The sequence below is a fragment of the Paralichthys olivaceus genome, chromosome 4, assembly GCF_024713975.1.
Source record: "Paralichthys olivaceus isolate ysfri-2021 chromosome 4, ASM2471397v2, whole genome shotgun sequence".
Classification (NCBI taxonomy): Eukaryota; Metazoa; Chordata; class Actinopteri; order Pleuronectiformes; family Paralichthyidae; genus Paralichthys; species Paralichthys olivaceus.
Window position 1 is genome coordinate 9,245,609 of NC_091096.1, and position 23,319 is coordinate 9,268,927.

Here is a 23,319-nt window from a genome sequence, read left to right on the forward strand (position 1 = left end):
ATTTAATTTTGTGTAAAGTTAAACGGAGAAAAACGTTCACTTGTGGTGGTGACAATGGCTCCCCAGGTGAGGTTGTACCAGACAGTGAAAAAGCTTAGCAAAAGTAAAACATTGCTGTAAGGCATGAACAGAGTTCAAAACTTGTTTTCTCCGAATGATTTTAAGTAGACGAGGATTTTCTAAGGATTATCGAAATGCAATAATATTCTCAAATGATTCTTTTGAGATATATAATGCAGTGGCAGTCCAAAAGGAAGTTATCAGAGAGGTAAATAATCAGGGGTATTTAGCATGTACAGTAGACAAGACGGTTGCTACAATGTGAAGTCGGCTTCATGTTTTTTGCTATTCTCATGAAAATTCATCCACTTTTCATGAATGATATAAGCCTGCAAATCCTCTCTGTCCTGAAATGACATTTTAGAAATGGGTGGTTGTAAACTGACAGCATTAACGCCCACAGTTACACAGTGTAGGCCTGTGCTGTCTCTTCTACACTGCCAGACACTACATGTGTACGTGTATTCATTGCTGGGTCAGAGCATACACACCCACTCTTCAGTATCCACACCGTCCTCAGGTCCCCGTGCAGCACTGATAGAGGGATTACAGTGAAGGATCAATCTTCAGCCAGCACATAGGGTAGATACGGAGGCCGGCAAGTCCACTGCCCATCTGGTGCAAGGTTTTTCCTCTTTCGAATAGGTGATTTTCAGAAATGCACGAACTGTGTTGTACGGGGATGCAATCATCTGAGTGCTGCTCAAGGTTACGCTTTATCAGTCTTTTTGCTCAGCAGCAGTCCAGATATTTTTTTAAACATGTCTGAAAACACCAAGGTCTTACTTTACAGGAGCCTTCACGACCAACAGTTGAGTCCATGTTTTTTTTTGTACACCGATTATTTTATGACACTAAACTCTGCTAAATTTAACAGAAGGTCAAGCCCTCTCTATTGATGGCTTTTATAAATTAGTCTTATCAAATTATGCAAACTCTAAATGGGTTTTATGAAGTTGTATTTCTGCCAGAAAGTGAATTAAAGGTTGTGCTTACACATTGATTTATATGCAAGCGTTTGAGTAGGAATATGTCAGAGAGCCATAAATTCAAGGTGTGAGTATATTTGTGTTTGTTTATTGTACGAGTTAAAGGTTTGAAACGCATCCATGACAATCACGGGTCTAGAAAGAATCAGAAATGTGTCACTTGTTAATCTTTATCCTTTATGAGATGAAACAAAAAGAAGAAAATATACATCTTCTCATGTTGCTGATATCAAGACCATATTTGGTGACATTTTGATGCAGGCACAAACAGTAAACATTGCATCGTTTAAGTATTTTATCCTGTTTTTCATCTTCCGAAATATTTTTCTTTTTGTGTAGCTTACCTTTGCTTTCTCTTATCTCTGTATTTTCAGCTACAGCTCACTCGCAGAACAAGATATGTTCCCCTTCAGTGTGAGTGGTTATATAAACATTTAATAATAAATCAATAGCGTCAAAAAAGAGAAAGAAGTGAGAGCAGCTTTCACAGCATCAGTATCACTGTCAGTTTAATCTCCCGTTCCTTGAATGCATACAAAACAGTCCTTCCAATGGTAGCCGGAGGCTCTCAACCCTCCTAATCCCTAATCCAAGGTCTGGGGCAGATTAAAAGGAACCCTGGGGACTGTAGCCCTTCAGGGAGGCAGGGGTGGATAAACGGATGATAGCAGGGGGATGCGGATAAAATAGACAGACAAAAGGATGGGAGGATAGTAACAGGGAGAGAAAGCAGGTCTGTGTGTAGAGGATGGAGAGACGAGTGGACATGTGATGGATGGATACAGGGAAGGGTTTGACAGATAAAAGCATCCTGTCCCAATATTTGATGTGAGCTAAATCAACAATATGTTTGGAAGGAGGATGAGGATTCTCCTCAAGTCGCACAACAGGGTAAAGTTGATGGACACGTGTTGCTGATTTTAACATTTTTAAATCAGAGCTGGGTGGAGGAGTCAGATAACCTCAGTGGGAACCAACGGGCAACCATGACCGGCAGCTCTTGTTGAAATGAGAGGTCTGAAGTGCCCATGGCAGAGCTGCTGTTGGCAGATTACCTTTATCTACCTCTCTGTTAGACCCCCCCCTGCCCACAGAGCCACATCTCATCTCTTCTTCTCCAAGGTAGTTCCAGACGGTAGATGCACGCCCCAGCTGGCAACTGCTGCTGCCCATAGTTGCTGCCTCTTCCTCTTCTTTCTCTCTCTCTCTCTCACTCTCCTGGGTCTCCTCCCTATCTCTCTCCCTCCTCCTCTCTCCCACATGGACGCGGCATACCTCCTCTTCACCAGCCAACGTGCGAGCCGAGGCTGACGCGGAGTGCCCGCATACGGAGTGCGGACCGCGGAGAGTCGTTGCGTGCATCCTTCCAGAAAAGCCTCGCTCACATTTTTCCCTCCTCCATCCTGACGCAGAAAAGACGCGTGTGTCGGAGCTCCCCTCCTTCTTCTCCATCCTGCTCTGTCTCTCATCGCCACTGGAAACTAGAGACAATTTCAGGATACGGCACCTCTCTGTGGCTGTGCCATGTGACAAGGCTTTCATCATGTGGCACGTCTTTGCTCTCTAACTAAAGTCGCTGTCTGCGTGTTTCTGGAGGCTGTTGTATCCAAAGAGGGGCCAAGTGGAGGGAAGAGAAAAAAAAAGCCCCTGGGGAAAATGGAAGTTTTGGCGTTGGCTTGGTCCGCTGAGGCTGCTTCTGGTGATTTGGTGATTGGTGCAGGGGGAAAACTGCGTCGCCAGATCTGAGAGCCTGGGATTCTCGGGGTCATTACAACAGGACCCGCTTTTCAAGATAACTAGGTCCCCCCCCCCCACCCTCTGACGATATTGAACGGGCTCAGATTTATTTCTCCAAACGAGCGGCCACATCTTCCAGCTCCCTCACTTCGCCTCGACGCGTCGGCGTTTGGATGCAGGTTCTGTTTCCTCTGCGGCTCCGCGCCTCTCTCCGCTCGCCCCAGAATATGATCTCATGCTGGTGAGAATTTCAACAGGGTGCCAGTGTGTGAGTACCCGGGGATCTCTGCTGATTTCCCCTCATCATCACATTCAACAGAAGAGCACACCAAGGAGCAAATTACAGGGAATTTCCTTGATGGACTAAAAAAAACAGAAGCTCCAGGTTTTTCGGGATTTTAACTCCGATCGCTCTCACTCACAGAGCCGTGGTTTTTTATTTGTATTCCTCTTGATTCTGGGGAGGGGAAATACATGTGGACATCATGAAAGTTACCTCTGCTGTGGTGTTGCTCGTCGCCGTGTATTGGAGCCAGGAGTGGAAGTCGGTGCTCTCGGATTCAATCATCCACATCGGTGAGTTCCTGCGCTTTTTCTCCGGGGCACAATGAGGCTGTGTGCGCGTCTCTCAGCCAACAGACTGGAGGTCTCAGCCTCGACATGCGCTGCACCGCTTCAATCACAGCACTGATGGCGATTTCTTTGACACCCTGTGGTTATTATAGGGGCTTATTTCTCTGAATTACGGATGTAGATGCTCGACTTGAATTTAGTCTTTGGCACATCCAACAATTGCCGAATCCTTTGCGCCATTGGGGGCATGATTTTCAAGTGAAGTTTGCCTTTAAGTTTAGGGGATTATTGAGCATCAGATGCGTAATGTAATTTTCATTTAGTCGGTGTGTTAGTCAATATAATTTATAGACATATGGATCTGAGGTGGGCAATGTCAAGGGAACGGACTGTACTTCCACATAATCCTTTACAGTAGGCTGCACAATAATGGATATATGTGCACAGCATGCGTGGAAAAAACAGGTGGTTTAGGATGGGGTGATGTTGCCCTGCATGGTGGGACATTTTCTGCAAATGGATTAACCTGAAGCACAATGACATTACCGTCTAACATCGTGAGCCACTGCAGTGCCATGAGGAGAGAGAGAAAACCCCGTGTTATGCCCTATAACGTCTTTTCTGCCTTCCACCACCACCGGCAAAGTGTGGCACTGTTGTGTTGAGTGTGATGTCGACATCAGGGAGCGATGTAGAAGCGCCCCCGGCTTCCAGCTATAGGTTAGAGAGAGAGAGAGAGAGAGAGGGGGATGACGCTGGACTGCGTGTCTTGCAGGATGAGGACGCGAGGTGGTGGTGGTGGGCACATAGCCATTGCACAACTCTGTGGCTTGGTGTGGGCATAGAAATTAGAGGGGGCATTGTGTAGGTGCATGGCTGACAGTGATGGGCAGATGCACATGCAGGGGGATGAGGAAGTATCCATGCTGACCAGTTTTTGACCACGTTGCATAGCCAAGGTCTCATCCATATTTCAACAGGCACTCTAAAGCATGTACAATATGTAAGACATTATGAACCACCAACGTAACCCGGTGCATTATGCTGCCAGCGAGCGAGGACTGAGCTGTTGGATTCATCTAGACTCTGGATAAAGATGATTTACAGAGCACACCTCGGGCCACTTTAGATCACTCCACTGTCTTCTCTGGGCTGTAGTCCAAGCTGATGCTTCATATCAGGCTCACAACAGCAGCATTACCAAATAAATGAGATTTACACAGGTCAAGTTGGCAGATGATGGATATTATGTTGTTTGCAGACACAATAATAAATGGTGGGCAAAGAAAATAGAGATAGCATTGGGTAGGTGCATGATTGACAGTGATGAGGAGACACACACATGCAGGAAGATGACCACCTCTCCAAGCTGGACTGTTTTTGACCATGTTGCATAGCTAAGGGCTCATCCATGTTTTAAAAGACACACATGCACTCCAAAGCACATGCTGTATGTGACACATTATGAAGCACCAATGTAACCCACTGCATTATGCTGCCAGTAAGCAAGGACTGACCTGTTGGATCCATTTAGCTCCTGTCTTCCTAGATTTACAGAGCACACCTCATCCCAATTTCGTGGCTACCTGAGTCCAACTGGCCAAGAGCTGTATCAGTCCAACGTCTTGTCTGGGCTGTAGAACAAGCTGATGCTTCATATCAGGCTCACAGCAGCAGCTGCATTACCAAATGAATGAGATTTACACAGGTCAAGTTGGCAGAGAATGAATATCATCTTGTTTGCGGCCGTGTCAATCAAACCAGGTTGAAATCTTGTGGATGAACCAAACATCATCCACAGAATATGCAAGTTAGAAAGTGATAGTTTAACTCAGTTCCCGATTGTTGTAGATTTTATTTTGAGGTTTTGAAAATAGGTTATGCAGAAATTCTGGCGCAGAGCAGCAGGGAGGCTGCTGTTGTGTTAGTAAAGCCACACATGCGCAGAAACCTGCAGGCTGTGGCTGTGGGCCCTACGGGGGTGGCACAGTAATCCACTGTTTAGACAGATCACCCTGTGACTGAATGGTTTGATCCCAGCAGCAGCCACATGTTCAGCAATAGTCCCACAGCAGGACACAGAAACTTCACCTGCTCACTGACTGTAAGTGAGATAAGAGTGTTCGCAATGTGACTAAAACCCCTTGAATATCAGACATTTTTTACTCAGGGATCTGCAGCTATGTAGGCTAACTGCAGCAAGGTTGTTGTCAGCTGCTGGAAGTGGGTCAAGGTTCCCTGTATGTACACTGCCTCTGTTCTGTACATCTCTGCTTACTGAGACTCTAGTGTTTTTTTTCAAACATGGTGTCTCACTTGCTCCAGGCCACATATAAGCTTAGCTGAGGTTTTTCACAAGAATCTATAAACAGTAACATGCTGATATTAAGCTTTGTTGTAAGTCTCCTTCATTGTGATGGTTTATCAACTTAACCCAAAAATACAAGAGCAAATTGTACAAGTCTCAATAGCAACCATAAATACACACAGCTCTGGATCGTCCTCAGTGTGTTGTGTGTTTATCTATGTGCCTATAGCAAACATAAAAATGGATAGATATATTGTACTGCACAGTATTACAAGAGTAAGTGGGTAAAATGAAGCTGTACAGAAACAGGATTTACAGAAGTAGAGGCTCTCAAATCACCTCCAGTTTGCAACATAATCCATACAAATCCCAGATATATGTTTGAGAAGCAAAGTTAGTGACAGGGATAATGAGAAAAACCAGCGATTCCTCCTTGACCCTTTTGTAGGAACCAGGCCAGTGAGTGGTTTCCAATTAGTAGAAAAGACAGTGAGGCGATGCGTATAGTTTACTGGTTCCTGGTTAGTTCCAGCTCCATTTAAGCACTTTGTTAAGGGTGTTTTTTACCTTACGTGTGTGTGTTCGAGGACAAAGCATCAGTGTGGGCGGTTGTTTTGCTGCTGTGATTTCAGTCACTGTGTCTTTTTTCCCCTCTCTCTCTCCCTACACCTTATTTCTAATCAATAGTTCATTTCCCTGCTAGCCGCAAGTACTTTGAATCACAACAAAAGGTTATCACCCCAAAAACAATACTTCTCTTTTCTCATTCTGCCCATCTCTCACTCTCCATCCCCTCGGCCCATCCATCCTCATCCCAGCTTCCTCAGCAGGTCTCGGAAACAACACATAAAACTGGAAAACAAGTACATGAGCGTGTATTGTGATTTGCTGTTCTAATTTGAGGTGATGTTTCACAGGCGTAGAAGCCAAATTAACAATTTACTGATTCCCCAACGTCCGAATTTAGCCTTTTGCAAGTTAAGATAATTGATATCCATGAAGATTTTTGTTTTAGTGCATATGTGTGCCTTATATTTATTTGTGACTGAATAAAAAATAAAATGTACTATGCCCAGCAGGCACGTCACATTGGCATGTCAGGAGTAATCCCCCTTTAATCTCTTAGTTACTGCTAAAGATGGAACAAGGAAAGAGAGGGAGAGATTCGACAGACAAAGAGAGATATGTATCAAAGAGAAAAAAAGATGGAGGATGGAAAGTAGAGGAGAAAGTGCCATCACCATCAACCATTATTTAGCTGCCTTTACTGAAAACCTGTGACATCCTGTAACAGAGCCGCCATTATTTCTTTGATACAAACAGTCGTGACCAGCAGACGTTTTCATCTTGCTCTGTCCAGGCATTAAATGTTATTGAGCTGTTGGGGAGCTGGCACCACTGCCTCACCCCTCTCTCTCCCTCCCTCTCTCTCTCTTCCCCTCCCTCCCTCTTTCTCCATCCCTATTTCTCTCTCTAATGATCAGCATGCGGGGTAGGGGGGGTTGCTTGCCTCTTGGCTATCACCGCATCGTGTACTGCATGGCAATGGCCCTCTGCTTTATGAGGGCGCCTCGTATGGATTCTGCATGTGTGTGTGTTAGAGAGAGAGTGAGCATGCATGTTTGTGTGTGTTCTTGATTAGTTACACTCAGGAAGTCACTGTGATTTATGCAGCTAGATTAAGTCACTGCTTCGGAGTCGCGCTGTTTTTAGTTAGCCATGCTGTGTCAGAGTGCATCCACTGGCTCCCTGTGCGAGCGAACCTGGCTCACCCTCATTCAAATAATGTATTGTACATTGGCTCAGCTCTCTCTGATGCACTCACAGGCACTGTTTTGATACACATCACTGAAATACAGTATATTAGATTTGTACTAATGAGTTAGTGCACGGTCTGAGCCTACAGATTAATACCAGTCAGAGTTGTCAACACATTTCAAATGCCACGGGCAGTATTAATCGAAATGAATACAGGGTGGGTACATGTGACACAATGTCTCAATGCACTGCTGCCAGTCGGTCACATATTACATCTGCCTTATATGGTTATTGTTCTTTTCTCTATTCATTGCTCCTGGCTAGATCACAGCCAAATAGAAAACTGAATGAACGCTTGGCTGAAGAGACAGGAGGAAGAATGGTTTGTCCGCTATGTTTTCTTGCAAGCACCAACACTTTTAAGGCGATGAAATTGTGCAGTTAATCATGGAAGTCATTCTCTGCTAATTATTGATCAATACAATATTCAAAAGCATTTTTGGCAAGATTTATGTCATGTCATTTCTGTGCATTACAGGCTGCAAAAATCTATTCTGCTCATAATCTCCTACATTAAGCAGAGAAGTCCTAGCAGAAGAATCAGTGGGCTTAATTTATGTGTGAGTAGATGCATTCAAGAACACTTCATATGTAAATGAGCCATTGAGTATTTTTGCCATTTGGCAGGCAGTTTTACTTCAAGATATCTGGCCAGGAACTTTGTTGAATCATTGAAAAATTAAATTCATCACTGTCAGCTCATTTTAGAAGCCCCTGTGGAACACTTCTCTTGCACTTCCTTGCTGTGATGATGCAGTGATACCGAGCAGAGGAGAAAAACACAGAAAATCAGACTCTGCAGGGATTTGGTCTAACAGACCGTGTTGCCTCTGCAGTCATTTTTAAAAAATTGTTGGCATTTCATTCAAGGACTCCACGAAACATTAACGGCTTGATGCTGTGCAGAAAGGAGGACAGTCGTATATGTGTGTATGAGATAACTCAGTTTAAGTTTCCACTTCTGTGTTTTACCACCCAGTTTGTATAGATATGTATCTGTGGCAAATGAGTGTGACATTTTAGACTATTTACATGAGTCTTTATTATTTAGTTTACACATTCTTACCCACAATATTCGTGTGAGCGTAAATGGTGAATAATGCACAAAGTTTTTAGGCTTTTCACAGTCAAATATCAAACACTGGATGTTTCAGAGTTGCATGATTCACTCTTGGGATGCACATTAAACAGGATAGTTCAACATTTGCATGGGGCACTCCACTAATGATGCACAATCCAAAATACTTCATCTGCAAAATTAGAGCAGCAATTATTTTTTACAAACATTTTAAATGATAACTTAACAATCTGTGTGCAGTCTATGTGTCTGTCAAGACCAAACTACATATCAACACGTAATAGAAATGTGTCTTTGATTATCATTTAATCAGCTATTTTGGATGCATTTTTCAATCTGTACACTTCATCTCGCATTGTAAGAAATGTGAAGCTATGGGAAACTTGTGACATTTCATTATTTGTGGGGTGAGGAAATGAGGGGGGACAAACAAAGAGGGATAATTGTCCTGGCATGGCCTGGTTTTTCTTTCACCATGGTGCTATTCTGGTCTTTTCCATGGAGAAGGATTTCTGAACATCCCAATGTGTGTGTTGTGTGTGCGTGTATATGCCTGGTTTTGTCTACGGGTTACACAGCTGTCAACAGCACTTCCTCTTTAGAACTATCAACTTCTGTGTGTGCGAGCGCGTGCGCACGTGTATTTTAATCTGCAGTTATGCACCTATCCAGAGGGGTGGGGGCTCAGCAGTGTGCATGACACGCATCATATCTTTTGAGTTATGTATCTACGAGTGTTGACAGTTGTGCTGGTCTATGCTATTTTTGACTGGGAAGATTTAGCACCTTGCATTTCTGTTTTATAGGATTGTATATATATGTGTGTGTGTGTGCATGCGTGCGTGTGTGTGTGCATGCGTGCGCGGGAGGGAGTTACTATGGTTCACACAGATGTAAACTCTGTGCCTGGTTTGTGTATGTTTTGTGATATTTGAGACTGTTGTGCATCCTCTTGTGAAGGAGACAGACAGTAGCTCTGACGTTTGTATCTGGTCACTGAGGCAGAACCTTTAACCAGGCCACAGAGAGGGAGGGAATATGTGTGTGTGTCTGTCTGTGTGTGTCTGAGGTTGAGATGGACTGACAGGTAGCTGTGAGAAGGAGGTTGATTGCTTGTCTGAAGCGAGACAGTCCAGCCCTGCTGAAGGTGCTTCATCTCACGGCAGAAGTCAGTTTTGCTGGTAGAACAGACCAGATGGCCTGGCAAGGACTTGTACAAAGCAGGCCCATGTTCCCAGATGATTGTATTGTGTGTTTGTGCTCATCCGACCCACACAGTCACACATGCTTAACGTCATCGGAGGACAGGAACCTTTGTTGTTCACTAAGACAAGTGTCAGCCTACTTCTTGTGGCGATTGATTAAAATCGCTTCTGTGAGCGCAGAATCACCCCCCTCTTTGTTTCATATGAATTCATATGAAACAAATGTAAAAATGGCCGCCAAATCATGGCTGAATAAAAATCCACAATAATACATATATTAGCAACTAATGTTGTGTAAAATCTTTTTACCAACTTAAGTCCCCTGTGAACACTGTGCTGTTTATGTCCTGTAGGCCTCATTAACCTGAGCTCATACTATTCATGTTTGAGTAAAAAAAGCATAAATTACAACACAACAAATTCTCAGATGGACTTTGGCTCGAAGACTAACAATGACAATCAATAGTGGAAGAAAATAACATCTGTTATACTAAAGGTTGAAACCGACCTATATCTTTTATTGAAGAGTACAGAGCCAAAGCAACAGTGTGTATTTACATTTTAATACTTTGTCAATCGATTAATAACTGCTCTCTTTTTTACATGAGGACATTTTACAGTTTCTGTAAAAAAAAAGCTGGTAATAAATGGTTGTGCAGTGGCTGGAAGTTTGCGCTTCAATCAGCAAAGAGCTGTTTTAGGACACAGGTTACATGGGTTTATAGCCCTGAAAGCCCACCATGCTATAGAATTTGAATATTTTCATCTAACATCGATCTGCGGCTGCTCGTAATATGTTACTGTGGCTGTATAGCCTATGAGACATGCATGCGTTTAAAATATTCTACAACCAGAGAGGGGACACATTATACTATGCAATCCCACGGAGGAATTAAAGCTCACACTATATCGCTATAGAGACCATCAAAATACAAATATGTTGATTAAACAGTAAGACTGAGAGGAGTGAAACCGACTGTTTCACTCCTCTGTTGCACATGAGCTGTTGAATTGCAAAGAGAGAAACGATTATCTCACAGTTGCATGAGTTACACGTGGGCTTGAGTGTAGTTTTTTTCTACATATACCGTATCTGAAATATATTGAGTCTTATTCAGACGAATGCTTGGTTTGCAGCAGGTCAATCAGGATAACGATGAGAGAAACTTTAAAGGAAAGAAGACTTTCCTCGCTAATGACTGTGCTGGCATTACCGCCAGTTTTGTGTGTATGTGTGCATGGCTGTACATTTGTATTGCATGTGCAGTATACACACACTGTATGTGGGTGTAAGTGTCTTTGTCTGTTGTTCATCCATTTTATACTTCCCTCACTCTTGCAGTAGACTGAATATTTGCAGCGGCTCTGTCGTCGCTCTCTCTGCTTTTGTTTTCATGCTTTTGTTCTCTTTATATCTGTCTCACTGGGGCAGAGGCTGTCCTGAATATGCATAAAATGTGTTTTTGTGAACATGCTGTATTTGAGGGAGCACGCCAGGCCTCCATGTGTGTGTGAACATGTTTGTAACAGGAATACTGTCTGAATTTGCATGCATAGTAAAAGTGCTCTTTAGTGCCCGCTTCCCTGGGCCATGTGTTGTGTGTATGGGCACATACCAGCCTGCATGTGTGTGTTTATTTATGCGCCTTCATGCATGTGAGTTTATGTGAGTGCCAGTGTGATTTCCTGGCACTTGCTCTCTCTCTCTCTCTCTCTAAATTATTTCTCTTGACAACCAATCATGGGCAGACTGCATTTCATTGCTCTATAAAAAACTGAAAGCAGGGCCTTGGCAAGTTTCTTCTAGAATGCGCACATATGCTGCCACGTTAACACACATAAATGCATGCAAAAGGAACACAAGGGATACAGTCACAAAAAAATCTGCACTCCACCACATGCACAACATTTTTAAATCCAAGCTTCGTTCCCTTTACAGTCTTCATTGCTCCACTCATTCGTAAATGATTCATCGAACAGTAAAGCATGGAGATAGTTGGACGTGAGCTTCGTTGTACTACAGCCTTTCAAACACAAGTGCATACATCTCTTGCGCTGCTTTTGAAAACTGCTTTCATTTTTCCTTCAAGGCCCACAGGAAATAAGTCCTTACTTTTATTTTATTTTTTTCAACTTAACAGAAATGAATAAGACATTCTTTGTAGAACAGCTGTGAAGTGAAGTGATATTTTTGATATCTTATGTTAAAAAACTTTACTGTTAACTGTTTTCACTGTTTAATGCAAATAAAACATGATAGCACCAAAGGGTCAAGCTGTAATACTAAAGTGTAGAGTCTAAAAGCTGTGTAAGGCAAAGCTGCATTGACGCACAACTCATATCTAATATTTACATCTAAAAGTTGAAGAAAAAACAGTTGTTGTTGATGCCAAAAACAAGAAATATCAGGTTTTCTCAGTTACATGATTGCAGATACAACAAATTGTCAAAGCGAGACTTGCTGGAACAATAGTTAGTAGTGGCCACTCAGTGACATTCTTTCTTTAATTATAGATATCAAGTAATGATTCTGGTATTTCAAATGTGATCAAACGGCAAGGAAAAAAATGAAAACCAAAAACCTAGTTGCAACACTAAAAATTATAATATTGCCTTAATTTAATTGTAGCTGCAGCCTCAATTTATTCATGTCGCCATTTTGTCAATTTTAGTTTTTAGAAGTGTTCATAATAATTAGTTCAGAATCTTGAAAAACCTTGTGATAACTTTTCTTCAGTTATTTTTTAATGTGACCTTTAAGCAACAGTTGTGCTGTTGACATGATATAGAAATACAAAATATATGTGGATATTTTTCCACGTCTGGCTTCCTCTGCCGCTCTGAGCTAAAGCCGTATGCAGCCCCTGCTACTGTTGTAGTTAATCTCTTCTTGTGTGGGTTTAGATTTACTGCGATTACATTTGTTGCTGTAAATTCATGGTGTGAGTATTTATACACACATGCTCTCATTCCTGTTGAATACTGGTTGTTTCATTTCCCCTGATCACAAAACCAAATGAACCTTCACAGCGTTGGTCTCTTCCCTCTGAGGTCAAACCATCTTTTCTTCTGTGGTTTTATTGGAGTATTTTCACTCATTCTCCATCCACCCTCAGCATTTCTGGAACAATTTCCAATTTTTTCTCTTTGTCATATTCTTCTTTACTTTCGTTTGTTTCTGTGTGCCTGCACTCTATGTGCCCTTATATTTTTTTTCTCACCCACCTCCCCCACCCCCACCCCCATTGCTCTCCTCTCCCTCTTTTGTCTCCCCCTCCCCCTCGATGTTTAATATGCTGTCTGATTAGAGAAACAGGCATCAGAACTGAGAGGTGTTAAACACTTTGCTAATCACTGTCGTGGAATCGTATTGTGCTGTTTGTTGTTTTGCCTGACACACTTGGCAACACGTCACAAAGCTGCCTGCATGTGCCCATCTGGATTGTAGCTTTCAATCTAGTGTTCCTGCAGGGTCTGAGTGAGAGAGTGGACATTTTGCATGTAGTTTGCTTACTTGTAATTTGAAAGTCTTTTCTGTGCGGATAAGAGGGAATTGATCAATTTGGACATGTGATAGGATAGGATAAGATTATCCTTTATTTGTCCCACAACTGGGAAATGTGCTTCGTGGCAGTGGCAAACATTACAAGTAAACATGCAATGTAAATGCAAGGATATATACAATATATATAAACAATATGAATAGAATATATAGATTGTAAACAGAATATGTACAGTGTAAGCAGAATACATACAGTGTAACTGAGTTGCACATGAGCTGTTGAATTGCAAAGAGAGAAACGATTATCTCACAGTTGCATGAGTTACACGTGGGCTTGAGTGTAGTTTTTTTCTACATATACCGTATCTGAAATATATTGGAAATGACAGGCTACATCTGCTTTTCATGCCAACAATATTAAGTAAAAGTAAAAAAATAAAAATAAAAATGATTGATTAGTAACCTTAGTGTAATTCGTTGTTTCACACATCAGATTCAACTAAACCAATTGGACATCCGTCATGGTTGGAATGACTGAGTCACAGTCTGCAGCCTTCCTCTGCAGCCGTAACCCCATTAAGTTTAACTGAGTCTCTGAGACACACTCACACCTTTGTGTAGTCATAAACCTCTCTTTAATGAATGTTTATCTACAGGTCTTATGTGCACACATCACATGCATGTGTGTGGCAATGGTCAAACGAACTGAATGAGCCGCAGTGCATCAATGAAGTTGTTTTATTGAAAACAAACGCTGTTTACGACTTGATCCCTGTTTACAGCCATTTTTATCACTTGTCTGAGTGAGCCAATGTCATGCATGTTAAATAACACATGCCTGAGTCAGTGCTATTCACTGAATAAAAGCCTGTGTGATGGGGGTTACAGCTTTAATGCCAAGTAATTTCCTCATGGTTATATTACCTCCATCAACCTGAAGGGGGAGAAGGAATATAGTTACAAACACTGTTAAGGTTAAAATGAATTAAAAACAAATACTTATAAAACTTTTGAATGTATTGAAAACATTTCCTCTTTTTCTGTGTTTTTGCATGTGCAGGTACAAAAGGTGATAAAACTTATATCAGTTTCTTTTTTTTTACAATTGTATTACCATAGAGACATACTCCACTGATATAGAATAGTATACAGCCCTGATACATTACATAAAAATACAGTGAATCGTTTTTTATTTGTTTCATTATTTTGTCGCCCATCTTTGCATTATAAAAACCTGCCATGTGCACTCCTGTTGAGAGGACTGTATATTGTTCCACATGTTTCCTACAATCAAACGACGCCTTTGTGCATCCATGCGATCAACACACAGTGGATTGCAGAAACACAGCTCCTGAGGCTAAAAAGCTGTACCGTGAAATGATTTATGCAGACACTGCATGCAGCGCAAACAACATTAGGTAATAATAAATGTGTTAGACAGCAACAGTAGGTAGCTAGAGTTGGCTGTGTTGGCCATTCAAACAACACTACGTGATAAGAGTGTGATATAGGTCTGTGTAGCTGAATTACTGTAGATCCTCGTAGGTGCATCGTTGTTCATTTTGCACTGTTGTATGTTTGCACAGCTGTATGTATCAAAACTGTAGCTTACTTGAAAAACTTACGAGCAATTCAGACCCAAGCATTTTAATGGAAATTCTTCTTGTATGAGAGTTGCCACTTCTCTTAAAAATCAAAAACTCAGCATGTGATAAATCATCTATATTTCAAATCATGCAGCATGGAGAGAAGGACTTGCTGTTCACTGAAATAAACTGTTCCAGAATGTCTGTCATCCATGAACTCCTCATTCCTTGTGCCTGTGACCTCAAACACCCACAAATGTCACCCAAAGAATGTCCTCTAGTTATCCCCCTGACCTCCTCCTGTTTCCTGACAAAGCAGAGCCACTGTCTCTCCCTGTAATGCATGCATCAATACATGATACATCACATCTCACACACTCATCCCCTCATGGCTCCTTGACTCTCACTCTGCTACCCTGTGGTTATGGTGGTCAATAGCGGTTAGCGGGATTCTTCCCTGGGGACAAAGCAAGTGTTTCGTTCAGAGTTCTTTTATCACCACTCACTTGCCCAGTCCGATGCCATGGAGTTGTATCGATACGCTCAGGAAGGGAAGCAGCTTTCACCTTAGAAAATATAAGCTTCAGTAGGGTTAAGTGCACAATAGTGTGAAATACTACATTACAAGTAAATGTTTTCACTGCAGGAGAATAGTCATGTTGTACTGTTATGCAATGTTCATAAATCAAAGCAACATTTTGTTGTTGTACTTGCTTGAGATGACCTCTGCAAACAGAAATCTGTTTAAAACCAAATCAACTTAAAAAAGATTGTAAACAGTGAATGGGAGATGGAAGATTCGTGGCCCATATATCCACTGTCTACTCTGAATGCCCAAAAATATTGGCTATTGCCCCCAGAGGCTAATTTGTAATGAGACGATCGCAGAGGGGCTTCGAGATAACTTCAGGTGAAGCCAACTTCAGATGAAGCCAACTTCAAACTATTTAGATCCCTTTCATTGCTGGTTGGTTTCTTGATTTTTAAATTGATGTTTGGTTGCAGAAATTCAGACAACAGAGTAAAACATCAGTAACATCAAAACCTAAAATGACCCTCATAATGTTTGTTTTATTCTCTGAACAGTCCCAACCGCAAAAAAAAAAAAAAAAAAGGATAAACAGCGTTTTCACACTGAACTGGGAAATGGAAAGTCAAGTGAACGTGGTCGTCTTGTGTGTAGCTCTTAATACAGCTATAAGTGCTTGTCTCTCAGCTGCTCATAATGTAACATAATTCACAGCTTAATAATAGCTTACAAATTTGTATCCTCAAGCAAGTCGAATAAAAACTTCATTGTTATTTACAGCAGCGAATGCCATAGGGACTGGTAGAAAGGAGGCTGGCATATTGATTATACTGTATTTTTTTCCTGATTACACAGACTCTGTAATAGTTACAGCATCCAGATTAAAGGGGTAGGTAGGTCCTGGGAAATGTTTTGCTGCTTTATGTGCCTTGATCTTTTTCAAAGTAGATGCACAGACCCCAAGGAACAAAAAATGGTGTTTAAGCAATGAAGATAAAGAAAAATTAGAGGTCTGCAAACTGTAGCTCCTTTCAAAGTAGCTTTGATGAAACATTTGCTTGTGCCAACTTGAACTTGAACTTTGACCCTTTGTGGCGTAGATTGTTGATGGTTTTCATCATCATCGCTGGTTGTTTGTTTCTCACCTCAGACTGTGTCCTGTTGTTTATTTATATTTCTTCAAGCAAACATTTAAGAATATTTAAACCATCTCACATTAAATCTTATCTGTAATTAATATGATAATGTGATTCCCTCTTGAACCACAGGAATATCTTATGTCGGAGAACACTCGAGCACAGCCACTTCTTCTTGCACAGTGGTATCTGTTATTGAGACAGCATCATTAGAAACTGTCTGGCTGTGGACAACCCTCCAGGCTTGTTCAACCCCCCCACTTCTATTTACTTGTTTTTCCCTCTGCTCCACTCTCACTCTCCTAACCCTTCACCCTCTTGCCCACACACTATGACCAGTTACGCTGACCTCCAATGAAAGGAAAAATTCACATCTGTTTTCCTCTTCATCAAGCGCCTATCCTGCTCCTTCCTCGCTCATACTTTTCGTCAGCATGTCTATAGTGCATTCCACTTGTTACAGGCTTCATAAATGCACAGTGCTTGCATCTCTCAGACAGAACATTTCATAGCTGCACTTATTTATATGGTAAGGGAGGAGGAGAGTCTGTACTGCAAGTCGAGTCAGGAGTTATCGCCTGCTCCTGTATTATGTGCAGAGGACTCCAGCATCAACACTAATACTTAATTCTTATTCAGGAGTGCTGCCAAGGATACTGCAGACAATACCACAGCCAATACAATAATGCATAGTTCAACTAGATAAACAGCCAGACGTGTCCCTATACTCAGAGACACACACTGCAATAAGAGAGTTTAGTTTCTACTTACCTCTATATAAAAAATCTATACTCTAAGAATGGCTCAGGTCGATTGGATTTTTCTCTAACCTGGTTCAGTGGAAGAATTACACTGCTTAACTTGCTAAGTCTGTCCACTTCTCCCCTGTCTGTCTTCATTTGGCCCAGCTGTCTTTGATGGAGTAAATATGGAGGCTTTTTTTGGCTTTCATCTTTATTTTTTATTTTTTTACTGCATCTATTTTTAATACTGACGCACTTTACCTTTTCCTCTTTGCTCACGCTTCGTATTTGCATGCTGTCTGTAGACAGATGACGAGTCACAGCAGTAAAAGCCCAGATGGAACTAATAACATTAACAATGGCTCATATTTATTTTAGTGTCCAGGAAACCAGCAGTGAACCATTGTGCACAATACCAGAGCCCTGGGATGTGATGCTGCCGTATTGTTTTATTATTGCACCTGTGTTATTTCTGTAGTGACCTGTCAAAATGTCTGCCATGAAAAAGTTTGAAACGCTACTGAGAATACAATTTCACTAATACGAGCCTACCCCTATCTAAAACAATCACTAACACAGTATCACACATATATGTTGGAAGCTTCAATTGAAACACTGCTTATTCTCCTTTAATGTGGTGCAGAGCTGGCCTGAAGCATAAGCGAGCTAAGCGTCTGCTATGGGCCCCTGTGGCTACCAGAAGGCCCCCAAGAGCCCTTGAAATGCCTCACATTTTTTTTCTATCTCAGGAATATATTAAATCAATGGCAGCAACCATTCAAAATAGCCATGATATGTTAAAGGACCAGCAGTTTATGCTACTGGTTTAATCAATTCCTTCTACCACTGTCAGAGCTGGTGTCACGTTCATGATCATGCTGGGATGCACACTGTAATGATATGTAGTTATGTAGTCGATCAGGGGCAGACTGGGACAGTAACTCCATTCCATGCCATCCTTTTCATGCAAAGATCCAGGCCCAGCCAGAGTGCATACAGCCAGGCCAAAGCACTACCAATAATCAATAGTATTGGGGTCAGCGAGGCGGTGGGGTATCAGATTCTGCTTTGAGCCCCATGAAGGTTAGGGAGTTGGCTGTGATGTGGTGACATCATGTGTTGCCAATTTGAATTGTGGTTCCGTTGTGTCACATTGCTCGGGCTGCTTATGCGAGAAGTTTAGTAGAGTTCAGATTTTCATTCAGCAACAGAGCCAGCAGCCAATCAGATTGCGTTTAAACAAACACTCTGGTGAACCTGAAAGCTGGTGGACCTCGGGTGTGTTCGTGTGGTCATGGGCTTTATTCCCTGTGTACTTCTCTTTAGCATTGTAGCAGTGCATGGCACGTTAGCTTTAAAGTCGGCTATGTTGTGTTTCCCAAGTATGAAACTGTGATTGTTATGATGATCACGCCGGCATCAGACGTCAGGCTTGCCCACCATCAAGCATTATTGCAACGCATGTGTGTGAGTCCAGCGTAAATGCAAAAGTGAAAAAAGTAGGAAATGCACACATGCACGTAGACTGAACAGTAGTTGAATATGTGTATTTCTTTGAGTTCTTTGACCACAGCCACTAATCTATCCTCAAAACCACATCTGGCTCCATCCAATAAGATAAATCTAATTTTGAAGTTCTGTTTCATTCATGCCAGACTGCAAGGAGGAATTACGTGAAGAGTTGCCTCTCTCTCTTTGTCGCACAGCAGTGTGTCTTTCAGTGGAAGTTTTTATCAGCCTCTTTATCTTTTGTCCAGGCACAGAGAAGACGGTTGTCGACAAACAATTATATAAGGAACAGTTTAATGGTTATGGGGAAGAAAAAAAGTCTTTAGTACTACTGTTTTAAAGCGTTGTATTATTTATCAATTGACTTTGTTGAGTGGTAGCTACATCATAAGGGTTAGGTCAGTTTCCACTCTCGCTTTCCTCAAATCTATATTTAACTTCTGCAGATGCATTAAATTATTTGAACTTTTATTTTCATATATTTATTTCCGTGTGTGTACCTCCCTCCAGCTCATCCTTCTTCATGCAGATAGTCCCAATAAAATGAGAAGTTATAGGACACTTCTAAGTGTAGTCTAGCTTTGCGTTTTTTACTTGTAGCTTTTGGGGAAGCTGTGTTTCTTGGAGAAGAGGGACTCTTCAAAATGTCACACATCATTGCAGTTGTATTTCAGGCATAGTCATAAAGCAGTGGTAATAATTTGAATCTCTTTATTACTACTGCTTACTTCATCTTTGTTTTTTTCAACCATTATTCACTTGACTGAAAATATCTCTTCGCGGTAAAAATAATTAGAACCGGGTTCTGGTAATCCTTATGCAAATGTCTTATTCAATTACACTGTGGTCATGAGCATAAGTCTTGTAGCTAAATCTTAAAAAGTTAAGCTGCAAATCCTCTTTAGTCTGAAGGTCCCAGCTCTAATCATCAGGATATTGTTGTTTTTGGTCCTATTTATTCCACTGATTTCTGGTGACCTGTGTGTGCTTGCATGAGGGAGAATGTGCGAATATATTCTGTACGAGGGGTATAAATTCTCACAAGGAAAGGGCACTCTATTTATGTTCCATTTCCAAGTTGTCTGTATGTCAAAAACACTTCCCCACAAACACGTGCACACTCAGAGGAAAAATACCATCACACACACACACCTAAGGGAGTTAGCAGAGCTTAGAAGAGGACATGCACAATAGGACAATGCTGTAATTCAGGAAAGGTTTAGTGGTGAGGGGAAGAGTGGATTAGTTTGTATTGTGGCTACAGGGCAGCAGGAGTCCAAAGTCAACATACAACACTAAAGTGAAATTGACTTCAGACAACAAAGTCGAGCTGTGAAATTAATGCATGTGCACATTCTAGTTCCTTTTGCTGGTGGTCATAATAGCGCTGTGTGCTCGGTATGAATTTTTGTATTCTGTGTCATAGAATTGTTTTCTATTTAGATGCATGTACTGTATGTGCAGGCTAGAGTGCTTCAAGGGGATTACTACATCATGTCAACAAAGTGTTTGCAGATTTGGTGGAACATCAAGTTGAGACAAAATGGACTGGAGCAAAAACAATATAAGGCTTAATGCGGCATCAAGGTAAAAATTTACACATGCAGTTTCTGAGAGGAAACATAGTCTGGATGTGTGGGACTTAATTATTTAAGTTTGATAATTCAAGAAGCACATGTTTTTTGCCTTTGCGGGTTTGTTTGTTTGTTTGTCTGCAGGATTACACAAAAGCTACTGAATGGAATTCTATGAAACACGGTGAAAGGTTGGGACATGGGCCAAGAAAGAATCAGTGGAATTTTCTTGGGTTTTTTTTCCCACTCCAATATCCCAGGGGAAAAAATATTTAGGGGGCTGATACCAATGAGTGTGTAACATTTGATGCTGCTAGATGGAAATTTAGGAGGACTATTGGGTCTTGGTGACATGTGTTTGTTTGATTTAAACTAGAATTACTAAAGGGCAGAGTGACAGCACTAGTGCAAATTTATGTTTGTCTATTTGTATACATTTAAAAATCAGATGCAAAGTAAACATTAGAAGTGGTAGACCTTGGCAGTCAGCTGTTTATTCACATGCACGCACGCACGCACATGCACGCACGCACGCACACACACACACACACACATACACACACAAACACACACACACACACACACACACACACACACACACACACACACACACACACACACACACACACACACACACTCACACTCATGCACAGACACTCCACTCCTTTCAAGAGCTGTCCTGTCTGGCTGTGCAGCTCAGCAGACAAGCAGAATATGAGTACAGACAGTCTTATTTTACCATCACCATGCATTTGCCAAGGATTATGCACAAAGTGAATTTGATGTGATGTGTGAAAACACAAATGTTCAGTGGGATTATTTTGTTGCTGTATTCTTCGTTAGCATTGCAAACTCAGACGGATGTGCCCAACCAAGCTGGTGTAGGTCACTGCACCACATGCAATGACCTACACTTGTACCCTCAGTAATGCTTCTTGGCATGAAACATCTGCACATGAAACACCCCACTATACTCCCAAGTGGGATGTCCTCTCACCGAGCACACTTTATTAAGACCACATACACACCTCCCTTTTAATTCAGTTATCCAATCACTTACTCATTAGCCGCAGTACAACACACGGAATCATGACGATGCAGGTTGGGAGCTTGTGTTAATGTTCACATCAAACACCAGAATCAGGGAAAATGTGATCTCAGTGACTTTGACTGTGTCCCACAGGCTGGTTTGTATACTTCTAAAACTGCTGATCTGGGATTTTACTGTACAGTATTCTCCATGGTTTACTCAGAATGGTGCAGAAAACAAAAACATACAGTGAGCAGCAGTCTTGCAAAATTCTTACAGAATCGCTTAGAGGAGGATGGTTGAACTGGTTGGTGCTGACAGACAGTAACTCAGATAATCACCCTTTACAAATGTGGTGAACAGAGGATCAACTCGGAATGACCAGAATGTCAAACCTTGAGTGGACAAGCTTCTGACAGTCAGGAACACAAAGCTAAGGCTGCAGTGGTCACATGCTCACCAAAACTGAACAGTTTAAAAACCAGAAAAATGCCACCAGGTCTGATAAATTGTTGGATTGTTAAACGTTTGTTAAACCCAGCCTGCCTCGTATCAACAGTCCAGGCAGGTGGTAGCAGTGTTGAAATGTTGTGAGGAATGTCTTCTTGACACACTCTTAATACCAATCAATCATAGTTTGGAAGCCACAGTGACATCTGAGTATTGTTGCTGACCACATGCATCCCTTCACAATCACAATTTACTATCCTCTAATGCCTACATCCAGCTTCACAATGCACCGTGTCACAAAACTTGTTCTCTTAAACTGGTTTCATGAACATGGGTCACCACATCTGAATTCAGCATCTTTGGAGATTCGCAGTGTGAATGTGCAGCTGACAAATACAGAAGTTTACATGTCAACTAGAATCTCAAGGGAAATTAAGAATCCATGCCACAAAGAATTGACTGTTTTGAGAACATAGGGTTTTACTAATAAAAAGTGCAAAATTATATATTTTATGTTCTCTGTAACTTTTTATGTGGAAGCAAAATGCTGGGTACAGATAGAATACCACACAATGTAAAGTGCAGATACAATATTTATAAAGTAACAGTTGACATCTTATAGCAGATGATATTCAGAGGATGTTGTTGATTTACTATAGTTACACTCTAGTCATGAAATGCAAAGGAAGATGAGGTGTTGACAACCAACAATGAATATGTGTTCTCCACTGTTTTCTAAGGAGCAACAGTTTGTGCTGTTGCCTTAAGACATTTGTTTGGATGTATCAGGTTTATGTGCAGGCTTTTTTAACTTGTTATGCAACAAATAGTGTCTGGACTGAGGGGAATGCCTTTGGCACACAGAGACAGGAACTTTAGAGAGTACATGTTCTTTCAGCACCGTCACTATCTGATATCAGCTGAGGGTTCCTGCCTTTGCCAGCTGCCTTGGGTAGCAATACTCAGCACAGGTACGATAAGCCGTCCCTCTTCCCCCACAAAAATGTGAACCTTTGTGAGGTCCAGCTCTGCACCCAGTTATGCTGAAATATTAATGATGCTGTACCTTGATTTCAGAGTCGTAGGGATCCAGAGGTGATTAAGATCCATTCCTCATGTAAAAAAAGCCCTCCTGCTCTCCTCCTCTTTCACATAATTCTCCATCTTATTCTCTAGTCTTGCTGTTACTAAAATCAACTTTGCCAAAAGTAAATGTAACCAATTTCAGGCAGATGCCAATTTCTCTGCCTATTTTTCTATCCTATTAAATTGACATCTTGAACTTTGTCTATAATCCTATGTTATTGATAATATTTCCATGGATTATCCTGAGTGACCTCATATAAACTGTTCAGTAAATGTAACCAGCAGTGCTAACACCAAAGCCAGTTACTAGAATTTTGGGAGGCCGGTAAGCCTCACCCTTCATCTGAGTTGGCAGGACATTAGTAGGCCTAGATGAGGTGTTGTCAACTACCTGGTTTGCCAACAC

The 23,319-nt window shown here is 41.6% G+C and overlaps 1 protein-coding gene across 3 annotated transcripts in view; it reads left to right on the top strand.

Moving 5' to 3' along the window:
* Positions 1-2,327: 2,327 nt before the first annotated feature.
* Positions 2,328-23,319, top strand: part of grid2 (glutamate receptor, ionotropic, delta 2) — a 423,234-nt gene continuing 402,242 nt past the window's right edge. For 2 of the 3 annotated variants that reach the window (XM_069523619.1, XM_069523620.1), the window contains exon 1: positions 2,328-3,362. In XM_069523619.1, the coding sequence (XP_069379720.1) occupies positions 3,272-3,362 (91 nt within the window). In that variant the 5' untranslated portion in view covers positions 2,328-3,271. The remainder of the gene's footprint in view (positions 3,363-23,319) is intronic. The other variant, XM_069523618.1, reaches the window with a different exon arrangement.